The 20,322-nt window shown below is 36.9% G+C and overlaps 1 protein-coding gene across 10 annotated transcripts in view; it reads right to left on the bottom strand.

Annotated features, from left to right (window-relative positions):
- ZMYND8 (zinc finger MYND-type containing 8) overlaps positions 1-20,322 on the bottom strand; it is a 76,295-nt gene that overhangs the window by 53,687 nt on the left and 2,286 nt on the right. For 3 of the 10 annotated variants that reach the window (XM_013298003.3, XM_013298000.3, XM_013298006.3), the window contains exon 1: positions 3,710-3,861. The exons of 1 other annotated variant lie outside the window; for it this stretch is intronic. In XM_013298003.3, coding sequence (XP_013153457.2) covers positions 3,710-3,723 — 14 coding nt within the window. In that variant the 5' untranslated portion in view covers positions 3,724-3,861. Of the gene's footprint in view, positions 1-1,033; positions 1,187-2,770; positions 2,815-3,305; positions 3,494-3,709; positions 3,862-4,356; positions 4,494-20,322 lie in introns of those variants that run through there. 6 more of the 10 variants (XM_055813560.1, XM_055813556.1, XM_055813558.1 and 3 more) reach the window with 4 other exon arrangements.

Raw genomic sequence — 20,322 nt, 5'->3', positions numbered from 1 at the left:
AAGATATTTAGAAGATTCAAATTAATAGCCCAAATTCTAGACAGAGGAGAGCTTTTACTGAGATTTAGCACCCTTTAACCAGTTATGCTGAAGTGGCACCATTACTATGGAAAACCTACCATAACCTATCACTTTTCAGCTACTGGATCCACATGGTCAATACACTTGAAAACAAAGCAAAAAGGAAAAAAAAAAAAAAAACCCACAACCAAACAACAAGCAAAAGTGGTATCACAGAATGGAAGACACCTCAGGAAGATGAGCCAGTTGAAGTTTTTGGACACTGATATAAAGGAATAAATTTGTAATATAATCTACCTATTTATGATTTTTGAGCATGAAGTTCCTTTTATTATATGCTTCCTTAGTAGCAACGTAGGTCTTCCACTACATTTCAATACTTCTGCCTAATTTGAGGGGGGGAAATGTCAAATTTGGAGTGGTTTATACTTTGCATTTTTTCTCCATTCTCAGTATGTTAAGTAGTGTCATTTGTTTAAAGAAATCACTCAGTTTTTCCCTAGCACTATTTAGCTTCCAACTAAAACAGTTTGACTGCAAAGAATGAAAGAGGCATGTAGCTTTCATAAAGCTACTGTTTTCATCATAATTTATAATCCAGATCACTCCTTTGTTTTTCCCCCACTGCATTCTTTGTCCAGCTAATTACAAAAGTAACTGGATGTTGGCACTAAATAATAATGGCTAATCATATTCATCCTGGGCAATTCAAATTACTCTTTAGTAGCCAGAAAACTTAAAAGTGCAATTATACGATTAACTGCTAGTTAACATTAGAATAATGGCCATTTGCTACAAGCTGAATAAACCTCAGCTACATTGCTTCACACATGTCCTGTCTAACTGTGAGATTAACAAGATTCAGTCCTGTAAAATCTTGGGTAGAAAGAATACGTGCTTTTTCCCCACGTCTATCAAACAAAACCCCACATTCCATCTGTCCTGAACAGTAGAAAAAATGGCAGAGTGCTTCTTATTATGCAATCTATGAAAGTTAGTGATAACATCATACCTTGACAAAGCACCAAAAATATATGAGATTCTTCAGCTTGGCTGAATTTGCTTTACTTAGATGGAACAAAGATGGTAGAAATTTCCAGAAGGCCTTTCTCAGTCTTGCCACTGCAATTGTCAATCTTTAACCTATCCTCTGCTTCTATTGGCTCAAGTACTCCATGGAGCAGCGCGATTGGGCTGATCTGTAAAACAACACTGCTGTCTCTACCTTGCCTCAGACATCTTGCTGCAATGCAGACATTTATTTTTTGTGAACTATAAAAGAATTATATTTGAGTGATTAAAAATAGTGAACTTTAACAGACTCACGATGCTATGTTTCATTACATGCACAAGGGCAGCTCATACAAATATGCTTCACTGTCAGCAGTGTGTCTGGAGGTGCAGATTTGAAACAGATCCTAGTTTAACAAAACCTGTGGGAGCCATTTTAATACCAGCTTTCTGATTGCAGATCACTTACTCCTGCTTCCTCATATTAAACAAATATTATGTTGTGTGCTATTTAAGACTGAAAGTAAACTGCTAATGTGTATAAACTACTGCTCGGAAAATTATGTCCAGAAGTCATTTCTGTTTTTAGCAACCGAAGAAAAAAACAACAGAGTAACTTCTTAGCTGTGTTATCACTTCTATGTATGCAGAAAAATGTATTAAAATTGCATACAAAAAGGCTATCACATGAAACTCAAGTGTTACAACTCAGCGGTGTTTCAAAATGAAACAGACACTGGGGGGGGGGGGGGGAGGGGGGGGGGCTGTTAAGCAAAGTGAGTTATTGGAAGTAAGATACTCATGCTGACAAACCAGAAGTAAATTGCTACAGAATGTTACCAAATGCATGGCACCCTTCTACAAAAGGTAGCATGTACTGTACCCCGGTGCAGTCATTTGCAAAGCAAGCTGAGCTCTGAATTCTTTCCTAAAATCCTGAATGTGTGTGGACTGTTAAAACAAGTGCAAAATCTATATTAAAAGCACAAAAGATCACCCTGCCTCTGCTTCTGTAATAATACTGGTGATCCCTGAAAAACAGCTTGTTGAAACAAGCATGCAAGCACTACAATCAAAATCTCAATAAAGAGCACAAAATGTTGTAAAGTAGTTATAAATCAAGCAAGTCTGTCTAAGATTATACTTTGTGTATATCAGAAATATATGTTCATTAGGCATTATTTACTTTACTTCATAAGGTCACTCCATTGCTGAGTACTAGCACTTTCATCACACCTCAAAAGCCTACGGAACAACGAAAAATGCACTCTTCCCCACAAACATGGTAATTAATGATCTATGAACAAACAGCAAGTAGAATATTTTTCACTGGCCTGAGGTAAACAGTAAGTATAAGCTTCAAAGTTTAGAGGCAAATTATTTAAAAAAATAGTGCATTCAAATTGGAACAGTTTACATGTGCAAGTCCCTTAAAATGGACGCTAAGCAAATCTGCTTTTTTTTATATGACTAACTACTAACATTACTTCATTTACTGGACTAACTGACCTAGTAAAAATAAAATGTTTGGAAAACTGTTAAAAAATGTTCAGAGCAGCATGCTGCTTACTTACCAACTGTTCAAGCACCCATCTCATTTTTCCAGTTAAGAAGATACAACAGGCTGGCAGATTTGGGAATTGATCAAAAAGGAATTTCTTGAAATAATTACGTAGCATTAAACCAAAAGTTAAAAAAAAAAAAGAAAAAGAAAAAAAAAAAAGAGGAAAAAACCCACCAAGAACGAACAACATGTACTACTGTCATGAACCACACATGATTTTATATCCTCTGGACTCCACAAGACAGAACTGTGGCTGATACAGTGTAAAACAAAAAGGCACAGATAAAAGGTACATTAGTTTATTTGAACTATGTAAAACAAGAAAGCTAACAGTTCAAAAACATTTTCCATAAAGAATCAGATTTGTAAACAGATGTACTGCTGCATTTTATTGAGCAGCAACCCATTTCCAAAATCTGCAGCATAAAAACTCCCTTTTAAAGGAACAAAATATTAACCATACATTGTCCCTCAGAAAGAGAAACACGTTGTATTAATTACTCCTGCAAGAAAAAAGGTTCAATAATCATTTTAAGTTAAGATAAGCTGCATAAAAAACATGATGCAACAGCACACCACCACCTAGGCCCAATATCTACAATCTGCCATTAGCACTTTTTGCTGATGTCTAGGTTCTCAAAAATCCCATATTTTCTAAGAGATAACTTATCTTAGCTATTCCATTCACTGTTTAGAAAGGTAAACTTGCCTGTTCTTCTGTCTGCCATTATCCCTGCTTGACTCCCTGTAGGGCAGTTAAATGCATCTGCTCCCTAGCTTCCATTTTCTCTTCAGCAGGCATGTGACACAACAGACAATAGTGCTGGCAAACTGCTCAGAGAGAGAAAGCTTCTTTGGAATACCAGGATCTTGATAAACTCTAAAAACACCATCCTCCTGTGAAGAAGTAGGTATGCCAAGGTTTTACCAGTCTGCAAAATAAAGCTGTGGCTAATGGCTACTAACCATGTGACCCAAGAAAGCAAATTTAAACAGTTCCAACTTAATAAAGTGCTGTGGTGTGAGTTTTGCACAACAAATCACAGAGAATCACACTCTCAACCCACAACTCATAGGTCTTAGAGAAAAAAAAATGTAAAAAGTAAGGCTTACCTCTGTGGATGCATTGTTAACACAGTGTTATGTCAATACTTATAAAACATGGAGGACAGGCTCTCAGTACTCAGGCAGAAAGGGCTTGGCACTTCAGCTTGATGATCTGTCTTCCTAATAAAAGCTAATCTCGGATTGGCTACTTTGGTAAATCTGAATGTAAAGCTTCAGGGGATTGGCTGAAACACTTCCTGAGCGATTATCTTTGTGCAGCTCTGGCAAGCAGGAGCCATCCTGTGCACAGAGAAGACAGGCTAAGCTAGGCCTGTTTCAGCACAAGAAACTTGGAAAGAAACCCCAAATGTGCGCTCCCCGGCTAAAATACACAGATTTTCGAGCAGAGGGAAGTGATCGCAAACTGCCTGCCTGAGCAAATGTGTCTCAACATGCCACTGCTGAGGGCATTTGGGTATTTTAAAACCGAAGGAGGAAGGGTTCACCCAGGTCACAAAAGCTGTTCTTCATAAACAAAAAGCTAAATCCACTTTGCTGGCGTTCTGCAGCGTGTTGCAGGCAGAAAGCAAGGCCACAGAAAAGAGAGCAAAACATACTGAAACTGAACATGCACAGGACGGGCTGAAACTAGTAACTGAAAATTCAGAGAGAATTCTTCTGTTCCAGAATGTAAACAACATATTAACACCTACCGTAGCAACCATATACCGACAGGGTGAGTTCTTTAGATACTATGATAAGCCGAGCCTTAAATAGGAAAAACTTCACAGCTCATTTCCACAAAAACTACTGTACAACTGAATTGGCATGATGGCAGAGGGCAGCTGCCATGCAGTGCATGTCCTCCCTGTTTACAAACGCGCTGCAGCAGCAGAGCATAACCAAAGCCCTGCAGATATTGCCCCCTCCCCCCCCCCCCGGCCTGCCCGGGCTGTCTGTTACACACAAATTCTGACTTCCGTGTCAGCCGGCTGCAGCTGCAGCTTCCTGTCTGTTAACCCTGTCGGACCTGGTGCTTTGTAAGGTACCCCACAGACCCTAAAAAGACTTATTTTTCCCTACTTGGCAAGTTATCTGTCTGCTTTCACAAAAACATGAATATAGCTTTTTCAGATGTTTGCGCTTTACCTTTTATCTTCTCCCACAATCCGGCAAATGAAACAAAAGGAGAAAACGGCATGTAAGCAACCGGTCTGATCTTGGGCCAGTTCCCAAGCATTTGATTCAAAACGTGATTTGGTTCTTTTCCCTAATGCAGTGAAAGTGGGAGTGCCAGGAAGGAAGAAAGCCTTAACTCCAGATGAGTATTTTAAAGGTCAGATCTTCAGAAAGGCCCCAACAAGCCTTTACGCTCTTGTTCAAAATTTCGCATCTGCATTAGGTAGCTCAGCATTGTCATTCCACAGCCATCAGCAAATCACAATGGAAACCACAGACAGAAAGGTGATTCTGAAGCATGTTGCATATAATCAAAGGATTATTTATTAAAAAAAATAAAACCAAATAAAGTTGTAGAGGAAGAGAGGTTTCACATTAAAACAATCATTATTAAATAATGAGCTAAAATAATCCAAGCAAAATAAACATTCTTCCAATACAGCATGCAAGTTCCAGGATTGTGCAAAACCAGTTATACAAAACCCTCTCCCATAAATCAAGGCCAGTTGCAAACAGAATACACACTTTGCTCTACCTTGACTCAAAGGCTAATGACCCCAGAAACAATCACCACACATAAAACTAGTGCCCTCCCTTAGCTCCAGCCAGCACCTTTCATGATACTACTTTACCGAAAGCCGACATGACTCATAACTAGGCAACTCTGCAAAATTAATAATCCTACTCTGCATTGTCCCATACTGCATTCACATTATTTCTTGAGATACCATTGTCACAGGAAAACTGCCAAACCATCCTATCACTGTGCTTACATTTTTTGTGTTCTTGCATTTTAGGCTGCGACAGCGGATTAACAGCCCAGAGTATAAATTCTCATCTCATCAGTAATTCTGGAGTCCCTGCTGGAAGCATTTTCCCTTTTTAGCTTTGGCAAAGTTTTTCAGGGCAGGGAGCAGGAAGGCTCATGGATTACACTGGCAGTTTGTTCTGGTTTAGGAATGTAGCAGAAACTAGAGAGAGTACTGCTATAAAGGGAATCGTACAGCCCACTACAGCAGCAAGAACACACTGGAAATGCATGACATTCAAGTGCATACTTGCATCAGTTTTAACAGCTCAAACTATTCCAGATAAATTTCTTTTTAATTGTATACCTAAAGGCCTATGCCACTCAGATTATCACACACACACACAAACATCCACATTTTGATGCCTCCATATAGTAAATGTGAGGATTGTCAGCCATTAACAGCTATGCTCATTGTTTGACTGTTCTACTCTAATATTATTCTATTAAAAACAATAATCCTAATCCCTATGAAGTCCAGCAAAGGAGCAAAACTAGATACACTGACTTTGTCAATGCTCTGTGCTAAGCAAGACCCGACTCTGGTATCACTGATGGTGAGTGGGAACACTGCCAAACTGACACACTTGAACCTATCTGGGAGTGAATCAGCCTGCAGCAGATAGATAGAAGCAGAATCTGCCTTAGAAAAGGCCTCAGGTCCTGTCCTCTAGATTCAAGGAAATGGTGGCCCAAATGCAAAAGAAAAATTTATAAACCTGCAGTCATTAGCAAGAACAGAAACCTAGAAAGCGTATCAGACAGAATATAACATTTGTATTCAGCCACTGGGCTACTCTGCTAAAACAGACAAAAGCATTCTGTCAGGAACCAGAAAGAGAAAGCTTGAAATATCTTTCTCTCTACTTTCTTGTCCATACACATATTTTGCAATAGGAGGTACAAGTCTGGTATAATGACACACAGAATTCTGAAGATTGTATCCATTAAGACACAATGATTGCATGTCCTACTGCAGCTTGACCAATTCTTTCACATAGGAGTGGTGAATTTTTTTTGGTTGGGGGGGAGGGGGGTGGGGAGGGGGGTTGGGAGGGCGGGGCAAGAAAGATAAAGAAAACAGAGAGTCAGGGGAAGCTAAAAGCTTTGTTAACAGAAGAGAGAGTGGAGAGATTAGATTAGCTAGTATTTGTCCTTTTCAGTGCTTTGGAGATGTTAAAGGAAAACAGAACAGGGATGTGAGGCTGGAAAAAAAAAAAAACAAAACAAAAAACACGCTGAAGGGAGAAACCAAAGGAAAGATGGAAAGCACGAATTCAGTCAAAAGGAGATTAACAGACAACAGTGTTAGAAGTGCAACCTACTATATTTAGAGTTCTTTGAAAAGAATTCTGTCCACTATGCAGAATCTCCAGAAAGCGCACACATCAAGCACCACAGTGTTGTAAGGGACTTAATATTACTTAATATATGCTTATATACCAAAAGCCTCAAAATTAAACAAATACCAGTAAGGAAGAGATTTGTCTGTATGACAGAAACAGGGGTTTGGGTATGTAACCCTATAGGAGATGAATCATCAGTGACAGAGAGGGAACAGTAGGTGATGGACAAAAGATGGAGCTTTAAAAATAACATTTTGAACAGTTACACAAAAGCAAAGGAGGAATGTAATATTTTCCAAGGATAATGATGATGATAATACTACAGGAGAAGAGTTGCATTAAGGGCTTGTAGCTTGGTCCTGGATTTCCAAGTCATTGATTTACAACCCTAATTTCTAGAATAAGAACATGAAAGAATGTAATTCAGTGTTTTTCCTTTTAAGAGGTTTTTTTCCACCTTTTCTGCTTTAGCCCTGATCTGCCAAAGTATCAGTAACTACTGAAAGACCAGAAGACTGCCATCTGACACAAAATCCAAAAATAAATGTCTGTAAAGGCAGTTCCCAAATTTTTAAAATTAGGCTGGATGCTAAAATTAGTGACCTGTCTAAAAAGGTTGGTAATTTTATAAATTATCATAAACTACAGGAGAATGTGTTTATGCCCAATAGGTAGCTGATTTTCTCATAAGCTTAAAAGGCTTTGTGACCAGATGCATATATTTCTCCTTCTGAACAGTATTTTTGTATACTTTTGGTTTACATTACTTGTCCTGGATGACAGTGATTCATTGTCTGCAGATTAAAAAGCTGGTTTTGTTTGTAATATACACTGAATATCTAATGCATTATGAAAGTTTCTCTTGACAGCCATTTTCAGTATGCTCTGCAACGGCCTCATGTACATTTCCTCCATTCATGTTCAATCACCTGCCAAAAATACCTGGGAGGGGGGAAAAGCACCCTTGAGCTCTTTCCTTTAGCAGCTGTAGCTTTTTAAAAGAGGTGCTACAGCCTATGTTAACTTAAGGCAGAAACCCATATATATCATCCCTTTCACCCCGTTTGAACCAGTCTCTCCACAATTTAACAGCTGGGCTGTTGGATATCCTGTATAAACGGGGATTTTTATTATTATATATTTAAATTATTTTTCTATATTAAAAGCTTAACAGATATAATTTATTCCATATTTCATATGCAGCTAAATACTTTCAGTTACCCAGAAAGCAGCTGTGAGACGTACACAGGTAGACTGCATGTCAAACCTAAAGCATTTCCACCATGTAGTTGAACTACACCTGTGTAGCAAGTGATATACGATGCCTACACTGTGGTGACATGGTCATGAATCCAACTCACTGCACATGCAGGGTCTGTGGTTATGGGAATGTAGGTGCCCTGCATGAGACCTAGGTACAAAAACCTGAAAGAAGTCTGTGTTTCACCAAGGGATTCTAATGCCCAAGTGTGAGATATCCTGCATATAACACTTTTTCTGACATCAAGGTGCTTCTCAAGAAAATAGAAGAAAATCATTACTGCTAGGGAAGAATAATTTAGGACCAGGTCTGGATAATGCTAACCTCTAATAGTATTGCTATGGGCATTTTTCTCTTCTGATTTTTTTCACGTTCAGGAATCACTTGGTTAACAGTAATGAGATACATTACTTTTGTTGTTGTTGTTGTTGGTTTTTTGGGTTTGTTTTGTTTTGTTTTTTTAAATAAAAGCTGATTTTCTCACAGAAGACTCTACCAGCTAAAGCTCATAGTAAAATACGTGAAGTGATGGAATTACAAACATACTGCTACTACAGTGATTTTTTTCCTCTCTTCTAGGCTAATATCTTATCACAACCCACTTCAGATTTAGACTATGTCACTCTCTCTTTTAACCTCTTTCCTGCCCCTCCACACACTAAATTTGGAGTTTGGCTTTAGCTTTAAGGCTCTGTGTATTCACGCTTTTGTCCTCCCTATCTGCTATTCCAGTTGCTATACTCGTCTCATTTCTGTGGTTTGCCTCTCACCAGGAAAAAGTCTTTCTTTTTCCACCACAAATGTGCAGTACAATCACTTTCACAAAGACTTAACCCATGGTTTCAGCAACTTTTTTTTTTTTTTTAACCAGACATACTAGCTTATGCATCTCAACATTCCTTTCCAGCCACAGCACTCAGCTCAGTCACACTTCCAGCAGACCTGTCTGTGTGGTTACACAGCGAACAGGATCAGTGAATCAAATATTTACTGTGTTAACTAACCCAGGAAAGGCACCAATTCACAATAGTTCACAACACTGCTGCGATAACAATTTTAGCGGCATGACTGAGAAAGCAGGAGTGAGCAGCTTGAGATCATTTAAACAATCACTACCACTAAAAGAAATTTTTGGGAAACTACGTGATCAAGCACTGCATCCATATTTTCACCAGATTTGTGTTATTAACTATAACTTCTTCATGTCCAGATGACACTGCAGATCTGTCCTTGTCCCTTCAACATTATGAAAAGGCAGGGAGAAAGAAAGCCTTTGAAATATAATCATTTCCCTGAAAAGGAGCAACACCTTTTCATCTGTGGCTTTGTTTTCTGAAGCCAGGTGAAACGCTTGCCCACAATTAAGCACACATTTCACTCACATTAACATCTGCATAAACTGTTGAATTCATTTAAGCACCTTTACAGATTATAATTTTTCATGCCCTGTTGGATTTACAGACAATGTTTACTAAGCTCTCCTTATCAGGTGACAGAAATGAGGACGCTCCTGAGCTAATGCCACTTCAAAGTTGTTTCCAAAAGGGAGGTTTACTGTAAAGAAATCTACGCCCACATCAAAAAACATAATTCTGAAAGGGCAGAACAAATCATGCTGTGATTATTCTATTTGCCAATAACAATGAAATCCAACTGCAGCTACACAGGTAAGTCTTAACTATGTGACTAGACTGCAATCTTTTTTATTAAATGAACTTTGATACTTTTTTTAAAGCCACAGTATCCTCATATGACATTAGAGCTGACAGTTGTCAGAGTTCAGGGGATTCAAAAGTGAAATTGTATACAACATTTCAACCATAAAAGGAGCAACAGAACAAAAGCATAGGAGAAATAAATGTATTTCTGTGTTGAAGCTACTATAGGTCCAAAAAGAACTCAAACACAAATGTCAATTTACCCTTTTATAAAGCATTATTCTGACTTCTTATATAACAGTCTTGCTTAATCCTGGCTTTTAACGATATGTTAGAGTGTAACATTCCAGGCGCTACAATGCATACTGAAAGCGAAGTTGTGACGTTACTCTGCATTTCAGTGTCATTAGTAATTCAGGAAATACCAAGGTATTTCACAAAGGAGGAAAAAGAATTCTGCAAATATTTCTTAAGTAACTCTATGCAACATCCATTCACAGGCAGAGGATAAAATAGTACTGCAACCCTTATTTTACTGCCTTTCTCTCAACCCCTCAGCTGTATTTCTCTTAAAATCACTCAGATTCCAGTCCTGGAATTTGTACATTTTAATCTCTTCTATGCATTCAGATAACTGCTTGTTCTTTCAAGGGATGTGAGAACATTTTGGGAAAACAACTGGTCCTGGACATAAGCATTGTGCAAACATTTTAACACAGCAGAAAAACGTGATTGGGGGGTGGCAGTGTAAGATTTGCTAGTTGTTATAATTCTGATTTATGGTGCATTTGCCTTCATCTTTATATGTTGGCAGAAAAATACTTAAAACACAAAAGGTAAAACTATACCAATAATTCTAACTTCAGGATGCAAATCAAAATAATTTTCATGACCAAATAAAGCTTGTAAATCTGACAGAGATAAATACTAATTCAGAAAGATAAAGAATATGCTTTCTAAACTGCAAATTTATCAAACTGGAGACACTACCTGCACATACATTTAGGGTCCAGCTCCTGAATAAGGCCTTAGAATTTAATTAAACAAGATGTTTTTTATAGGACGATATTGCCACTGAAAGGGGTACTATTATTACCAATCCCATTCCCAGCCACATATTCCTACTCCTTCCATTGCACTGGATTTATTTGTAGAACCCTGCAGTGAGCCAGGTCAGTTTGCTCCATCAGCAGAAAAGCAGATGCAATGGTGAGGTTAAACTCTGCAGCCACAAACAGTGGAGGGAGGGAGATTACCCCTTTCAACAGCCCCAGGGGTAGTTAGATCAGTTCACATTGTCTGTGCTGTTCTGCTTTTCCCCAAAGTAACTATTACAAAAAGAAAATGACATACAAATATGGCCGGTTCTCTGAACTTCCTGTGTTTTGAATTCTCAGTGCTTCTTGGTGATCTACACTGTTTTGGGTAAGACTAGTTCTTTGCATTCCTGTGAACAAAATTGACCTTTTAGCCCTTGGCCTGTTCTTCTGTTCTCTGTGAGGGTCTTGATTAAAACCAAAACAAATCTATACAACACAAAACCCACAGTATATTTGCAGTAAACACTTGGTTTTATTTACAAGCATATGTGCGTTTGTTTAGGAAAACTTAGATCTTCATGGATATATAGCATATAATACCACCAGCATTTCAAATTGCAACCAAAAAATTATATTGACTTTTTTTTTCTGACAGCCCAGAAAAGAACAAAGAGACTGTAGGACAAACAAATACTATACTTTTTTTTAAAGAACTGAGCAGCATGGCTGTATGAAGCAGGGCTATCAGAAGAAAACTTGAAATGCAGCTGCCTGTATAATTTAAAATATAAAAACCTGTCCCTATGTAATTCAGGTATAATAATTAAAAATTCTCTTTAACATTGCTCCTATTTGCAAAGATTTGCAAAGCAAATGCTGTGACAGGCAATTTTCAAGCAGCAATTTCTTTGAAAGGTAAGGTTCTCATTCCTGCTTGCTCTTGGTTTTGTTTTTTTTTTTCTAATTAAAAAAGTAATCTACATATATTTTTACATAATATTGTTCTTCATGTTAAAATATGATGAAAGTTTACATAATTGCCCAACATTAAAATATTTCTACTTCATATAAATTTTATAAGCACTTGAAAACAATGTAAATTATTTAAAGGAAAAACAAGTTCTAGTGTGGAACAAACCAGGCTTGTCCTGTAACAAATTTCAAACCTGCAAGCTGTTCTGTATTTGTTGTCAAAGGACAGTTTCTAAGACTGGAGCCCTGGACTAAACATCTCTCTCTGTAGCTTTGTATATGGTATATGTGAACTTTCTTCACCTACTTTTCCATCTAATCCATTGAAATGGGATCCTGATCTTATTTGGATGTTTCTATAGGACAGATATCTAACTTATTTATACATACATAATAAGGACATTTTCTCCAGATGTGTAGTAAAAAAATAAAAAAAGTATCTATTTTTACTTACTTGGACACATTCTAACAAAATATCCCTATTACATCAAATGAACAAAAGCTGGTTTCCTTTTTGTGTGGAAAGGAATAGTAGTAATTTCACAGATTTGCCGGGTTTCCCCCCCCCCGCATGGTTCGCCAGCATTGGTAGAAGTGCAGCATCCCCTAGCGATCAATTCTATGTTATTACACTGGAAAGAAATTGCCGGCAAATAATCACACCTAGCAAGTGCTATTCAGACCACATTTTGCCATAGGATTCAATATTCATTCTTACGTCACAATTTTACCAGAGAGACTTCGCTGAGGTGCCTGATAACCATAAAAAAGCCTGAGGGTGAAGTTTCCCTCAAGGGAACAGCTATCTCTCCACTGTAGCAGCATGAAAAGAAGCAATCAAAGAGCGTGTTTAAACCCATACACCGATTACTGTGAACACCAAGACTTGAGCCATCCTGCGCTGACCTGTGTGGCACTCATACCAGCAGTCACCATTCTGGGCCTCCAGAAGAACTCTAGCCAGCAGTGTTCAATGTTCTCTTAGTGAGGTAGCCATGGAACAATCTGTGCTACGCTTTGCTAGAAAAGAAGAGCTTGCATACCTCTCATTATGCTAGAGCATAATCTTCCCCTAGCCACATCAAACACCTCATGCGCAAATTTAATTCTAGGAAGGCAAACAAGCGAACGCAAAGCATTTGAAATCATTGTGAAGTCTCAGCCCAGACGTGTTTTTGCCATATAAGTTACAGTTAAATAGCTTGTACTAGGTAAACAAATCTTAGTAAACATGGATAAAAAGACAAAGGCTAGAAGCAAACCAGTTCTTGTGGGGGGCAGCAGCAGAGAGGAAACGGGCAATTGGGACACCTCTACGAGGACGCATAAGGCAGCCACCACCAGGGGACACTCACATAACCCCAATAAATACACATTCAAAAGAGCTCAGCATACCCATACCAACACTTTCCCGAGAAGAGGCAGGCATATGGGTTCTCAAAACACACCTCTAATTTCATTACAAATTATGACCAGATTTCTTCCAAGTTCTGTCAACTGTTGATGACGTTCAGAATTAGTAGTCTTGCACAAAGCACATGATTTTTTGAGCTTTAATATGTCAGATTTAAATTCGGTTTTGCTATAAACCTAGCTAAAAATCAGGCAGATGTGTCTGAGCTTTTGGATCCACATTTTTATTTACATTAAAAGTGAGCAGTTGCAACCAGAATGTCATTCATGCTGAACTGAATATATTCCCATCTATCTTAGAAAACTGTGTGTGTGATCCTTTCAAGTGGTATGACAATCACACTATTATAGTTTTACAAGTTAATTAAGAAAGGACATAATGGCTTAGTTTGGAGTATCTGTATTCTCTGCAGTAAACCAATAGACTTAGAGATCTAATTTACCTAAAAATGCCATGCACAGTGTGCCTTGAGCTTAGAGGTGGGATAATTTCCACCCACAAACACATTTTTCTTTACCACTGACTGGTTTTGTTGACATATTTTTAATATTTTTTTTCTTGATGTTGGGAGGAAGCTACCTCACCTTGACAACATTGAGTGCACAAAACAAATATAAAATTAATCCTCCTCTGGATGGTATGACGACACCGTTTCGCTAGCTAAACGGATAGAAAAGGGCTGCACTACAAACAGTTTTAATCAACCTAAGTACAAAGATGTAATGCTTTAGAAACAAACCTCTCCACCTGTCAGCAGCATAAGAGAGCTGCTCAGGTTTGAAATTAAAAAGCCAAAGGACATTTTTTAGTCTTGAGTCGTGTCCGTGTCCCGCCCCGCAGAATCCTCCTATGTCAACAGAATAATTCAGACAACTAGAGAAACATCTAGCAAGATTGCAGACGGCCTAGGATATCCCATGTGGCCTCTAGCTTCTACCCTCCAAGGCCAAGAGTCTCTCATAAGTGCCGTGTCTGATGTACCAGACCCATGAAGACATCCTGACTCTCAGAGACCACTTAAAATTACACTAGACGCCCCTATTTAGGAAGCTAAATCCCACCCTTTGAAAAATTCTTGGACACTATGACATAGCTGGGGGGTGCTGGTTAATATCTACCTGGAACATCCGGGAATCAAGGCTTTCACTCACTCGAGAGATGCTATGCTTTTATCACACAGACTATACAGCACAGTCAGAATTAACACACGCACACAGACAGACAAAATTTTTATGGAATTCATTACTATCTTACCTAGCTTTTGTGAAGTTCTAGACAATGCTGCTTCTTACAGAGATACATCTTTATTGATGTCTCATTAATCTCATGAGTAAAACAGTTTTATGTGGCTACCATATAACAGGAAAGAACAATACTTTTCAGAACAGACTAATCTTATGGACATAAGTAAAGGAAGAAAGAAAGATAGAGTAGATGCAGATCATTTTTCCATGACTAAACCATATAAAATTCCTTACAAAACTCTAAAATATCTACAGTAGAAGCAGTGATGAACACATCTTGTAGCATACTCCACTAATACATTTTAAATATGCATGTCCCTAAATCACAGAAGCATAAAATAGTCATTCTAGCAGTACATACAATAATTTCTCCTCTTACAATCCCAAGCACGCACCTTACATTATTCCAATATAAAATAATATAGGCTATACCTTTTACTGTTTTGTACACGCACATGATCAGGAAAGGTTTCTTCCCAACATTAATAGCTCACTGGCTGTTTGACAGAGTAAGCAATTAAACTGGGAGAAGCTAATTTGAGAAGAGATTTTGTGGGAAAAAAGAAAGCAACAGAACAGAAATAAGGGTAAATTTACACTGTTCAGTCTTGCTCTCTGATATTGTTACAGCAGCAAGAGATCTGGGTTTGGACAAGAAAGCAAATAACAGATTCTTTGGTATTTTTTCCATATTTGCATTTGTGGGTTTACGTTATACAAGTTTAAATACAAGAACACTAATTCTCTACAGTTTCTACTTATTAATGCTCAATTTTTCTTTAATGCTTAATTGCTGTAACCATTGCACAGAAGAGAGACTATGGTATTATTTACAGAGAATAAGAACAGATGCTTATACAGAATATATTATTGGTCAACAGCTGCGACCGAATATTCCCTGATAAAGGATAAAAGCTAACAAGGAGGGGAAAAAAAACCACTGAAAAAAGGATATCAGGGTTTCTGTGCATCTGGCACTTAGCTATTATTATCCATGCTGCCCAGGCTCAATTGGTGAATTGCACATGTGTGATCTCAGCCTCATAGTTTGTAACAGTCTCACATGAACTTTCAATTTGTTATATGAATAGTAGTAAATCATAACAAATCCAGGATAAAAAAAAAATTCTCCTTTCAATTCCCTTCTAAAGTTTGTGTTTTATTGCACTTTTAGGAGTGATTAAATACTTCTTTTTTTAAAATTGTTTTATCCCATTTTAGGAGACTTGCTGCTAGGTAATTCCACATTTAAACAATACCAGTGTAATAGGTTGACATACTACTACAGAGACATTAGCTTAGCAAATTTCCAAGAAAGCATAATATATATTTATAAATAATTACTAAAAAATACTAAAAATTACTAAAAAATGCTAAAAAAAATTAAGTGAATTTATTCACCCAGATAAAAGAAAAAGAAACATCAAATTAAAAAAAAAGGGTTGATTTTCAGTTTCAATTATTTCTAGTCATTAATTTTTCCTTGACAGACTACTTAACATATTAATGCATGAATGAAATATTTGTCTTTGCATTGCAGGGTCATCTATTTAAATGTCACTTTAATAGCATATTACATAAAACCCTAGGGTAAAGTCCAGGCCCTATTATTTCCAGTGAGCCCAGAGTTTCACCCAGGACATTCATCTGTTTTTTCAAGGCATGGAAATTATAGTCTTTCAAGGACAATAAAATCTTTTCTAGGGAAACTAAAAAATTATTAATGTGTCTAAGTCCTTCTTGTGTCTACTGAGTAAGTTGTGAACAATAATAGTTAATAGGTAAGTTGACAGAAATATTGAAGGGAACTGGAACAGGTTTTCTGGCTGCAGTTTCACATTTTATTTTTAACGTCTGTTTTCTTGTATCGTTGTAACTACTTTGCAACTATCAATACTTTGGGTTTTATGCTAAACACTTTACACTATCCTCTTTTTTAAGTGCAAACATCTGAAAGCCTCTGGAAATTGTCCCATATTTCTTCAGCTGATTTCTGTTTTCATGATTCTTTGGTGAATCATAAGATGCAGGAAAAAAAGCCTTAAAAACCAAACCTTTTCACTTTGTAGTTAAACTATATGCTACCTTCAAGCCAAAATAAAAATTCAGACAATATCTGTTATTAGAGGTTAACAAGCTTGAGAGGGATCCAGGATAGAACTAGGACTTCAATGTCAAGGTCCATTGTGTATGTTACTTCTGCATGGTGCTATTAGCACTAGAGAACACAGGAATGCACTCTGTAGGCATGAAAGTAATATTGCACAAAGATGGGAAAAGGGCTTCTTTGAAAATAAGGCTAATAGTAGGGAGTTCAGCAGTCTAAATCATTCTAGAAACCCTGTCTATCAGCTTGGCTATGAGCTGTACAAACCAGGTTGGGTGTGCTTCGCTGTGACACACACAGATTTTCCTATCAAAGTTTCAATTTAGGTCTTAATACAAAGTAACTCACAGGGTTTTTTGGCTCTGTTACAAGCCTCCAGGCTTTCATTGCCTTCAGTCTGGCAAAAGTAAACAGGGATAACTAATACATGGTCACAACTCATTGCTCTTGTTATAGTAGATTTATAAAGGCCTGGCTGAACATAATTGCTGTCTTACCTTCTTTTTTTGTGTAGATTGGATTACGCTGGAGTCTTTCAAACACCAGACTGGACAAAGACATGAGCAACCTGGCCCTAACCCCGTAACTCGATTGTGCCTTGAGTAAGAGGTTGGCCTAGAGGCTTCCCAAGGCCCTTTCAGCCTGAATGTTTCTGTGATTTGCAAAATAGTATATATTTTTGTTTCTCTACTAATGCAATCTAAAACTTTCTTAAAGTTCAGGTAAAGTAAGCCTGGAACATCGGTGTTTTTTTCTAGCTATGAAGTGAAAGAATAGTTCTAACCCATGCTTTCATTCCCATTTATGTTTTGGTGCCACTTTTAGTTATTCAGAAAGAACATAACGCAATGAAGAATTCACCTTGTCAGGGGCATGTGTGTGCAACACACAGAAGAAAAAAGTTATTCACAAACTAATACCAATTATTGGATCATCGTGCAGTCTCCATATACTGTATTGGTAATTATTCCAGACTCTCAACCTGCCTCCAGAACAGATGCATATATTGCATTTGAAGATATTATGCTTACTCTTCCTTCATTAGCCAGTCATTTAAAAATTGGGAAAACAAGTATAGAATGCAACATTTTGTTTGTTTGTTTTACTGCTCTATTATTAACCCATCAGGGAGGAAAAGGAAATGGTTACTGTAGACTCATACCAATGATGATAAACACTTTTACAGAATATAATGCAAATGTGAAGTGTTTCCTGGAAACATTTTAATTTGGGGGGGCTTTTAGATGAAATTTTCCCTAAAACTGCGTGGTTTGAAATTAAACCTACCCCAGGTATGGCCAAAAATTTAAGAGCCTGAAAACCTAAGCCACTGATTTATTATCATTATCCAAGCTGCAGAAAAAGCATATATTGCTCTGACAATATAACATTAAACAGAAGTGTTTACATTTTCTAGTTTCTAGAATGTAATTTCTTAGATAACACTTTTTAATATAATAGTTTTAATCAGTTGGTGGTCTTGAAAGCTGCTCTTTGAAAACTGCATGTACAGAGATACAAACTCCATTCCAAAAGGGAAATATACATTACAATAGAAAAAACATATAAGTGCATAAAGATGTATGTGGAAATAGGCAATTAAAGACTTATATTGTATGTATCTGTTGATTAAATTATTAGCATTTAAATGAGATAAATAAAACAATGGAGGTTTAATGCCAAGCAGATATATATGAAATGCACTAAACATGAAAACAGGGGATTACAACCAATACATACCAGCATACAGGTTTGTGGGTTGTTTTTTTTAATGTCTATTAAAGTAGATTCTATTCAGAGAAGAATTTGATAGTATCTAGAGAATATTGTTACTACATTAAAAAGCAAAATCTTTTTAATGTCTCCATCTTTGTTCAACTGTGTGGACCTCTAAAATGCCTTAGAAAGAACAGCACAATAATACCAACAAACCAAAGAGGCTTTTGGCATAAATATGAAAAATTTAAGAATTTAGACAAAAACATCCTCATGCCACGCTACAATAGTAAGATAACATTTTACAGGATTTATAAATAGCAATTTTTAGCTCAAACCTTTTAGTGAATGGTGTTTTTCTTGTGATCTGAAAGCTCATTCCAACACTACCTCTTTTTAACTGCACAGTCAATATAGTACTAGAAAATAATCCAGAAAAGGAATTTATATTAAAACTATCATCTGGCTCTTCTAAATAACTGTTCCCCAAACCAGTCATTCTACTTCTAATTCACTATTCCTCCTTCCCTTCTAGAAAACATTTCATGCCATGACAGAAAAAATAACTAAATCTTTATTTTATAAATATAGTCTTACAAACTAGTTTGTAATCACTTCATCACCTAATAGACACCCTTCAAAACAAAGAAGTGATACTAGACTGTAATCAGATTTTCAGCCTGAAAGGAGGAACCAGGCTCTGAAACAAAAGGTTTCATAAAACCGAAGATGTATGAGCTAGTATTCAACATATGATCTCTTAAGAATGCATTACTGCTGTAATGTATGCAGCAGTTGTTCCACCTGCTCTGCAAGTAGAATATTTATTTGCTTAATAGTTTCTAAATAAAAACTGCAATCAGCCACTACAGAAATTGTACATCATTACATAACAGCCAGTAATTGATTACCAGATGCAGACATTGAACTGGATCTCTCTGTTTTTCACAGAACAGCAAGATAGCTTTTCACTCTTGCATGCTACCTAAAATCTAGTACCTGTTCCTTTCCTGCCTTTCTTCAGGTTCTACAATTATCATTCAATTACATATTATAGTAAAATTACTTCAAGTGCTGTTTAATTGTAAAAGGGATTTTGATGTATGGTTCCCATTGAGAATTTTAATTTTAGGGCAGAGGCACAAATCCATACTTGCTTCACTTCCCCTGTCCCAATTTTATGACCTACCCTGTACGTTCTTAACACAGTTTTCTTTTTTTCAGAGACAGTAGTGTCAAGAAATAAGCAGATTGTTCTCAAACTGTAGAACAGAATCTTCAGAATTCACTATTGTACATTTGATGTTACAAATGTTATCCCCTTTTTGCACAGTTCCATTTTTGTAAAATTGGAACACTTTTACACAAAGGCTAAATCCCAAGTTTTAATTCTTAGAAAATAGAAGCCTGCTTTGTAGTGGTTTATGAAGAGGAAAGAGAAGCAAGAAATACCATACAGAAACATATCAATCGTTTGCCTAGAGTCCTGTCTGCAAAAATAACTGGACCATATACTTTAGAGAAAAGCCTCAAACTATTTCTTGGTATGAAAAATTATAGTGTGACAGAAGAACTACCTTCTTAGCCCATTTGATAATTCTTTTATTCCCAAATGTACAATGATTAATAGGCTCTTAGAATTTTAGTCTGTTACTATTGTTTAACTAGATGTTGGTGGGGTGTGTGTGTGTGGTTTTGTGCTTTTTTAAAAAATATATCTTGTTGCTACTGGACCTTATTTTGCTTGTCATTAAATGCCAGTTGTTTAATCTGTTCTGTTTAAATTTTGCTTTTAGGTAAAGAATAAGTGAAAACATCCAATATATGTATCTTGCACTTTGTTTTACTTTGTATCTGTCATTACCCTTCTCAAATTAAAGTAGAACCCTTCATACCCCCAAAACTGGAATTGAATTAGCTTTAGGAAGGTGCTG

This window comes from Falco peregrinus, chromosome 9 (genome assembly GCF_023634155.1).
Source record: "Falco peregrinus isolate bFalPer1 chromosome 9, bFalPer1.pri, whole genome shotgun sequence".
Taxonomy (NCBI): Eukaryota; Metazoa; Chordata; class Aves; order Falconiformes; family Falconidae; genus Falco; species Falco peregrinus.
Note: the sequence above shows the minus strand (reverse complement) of the source record. Positions and strands in the feature narration are given on the sequence as shown.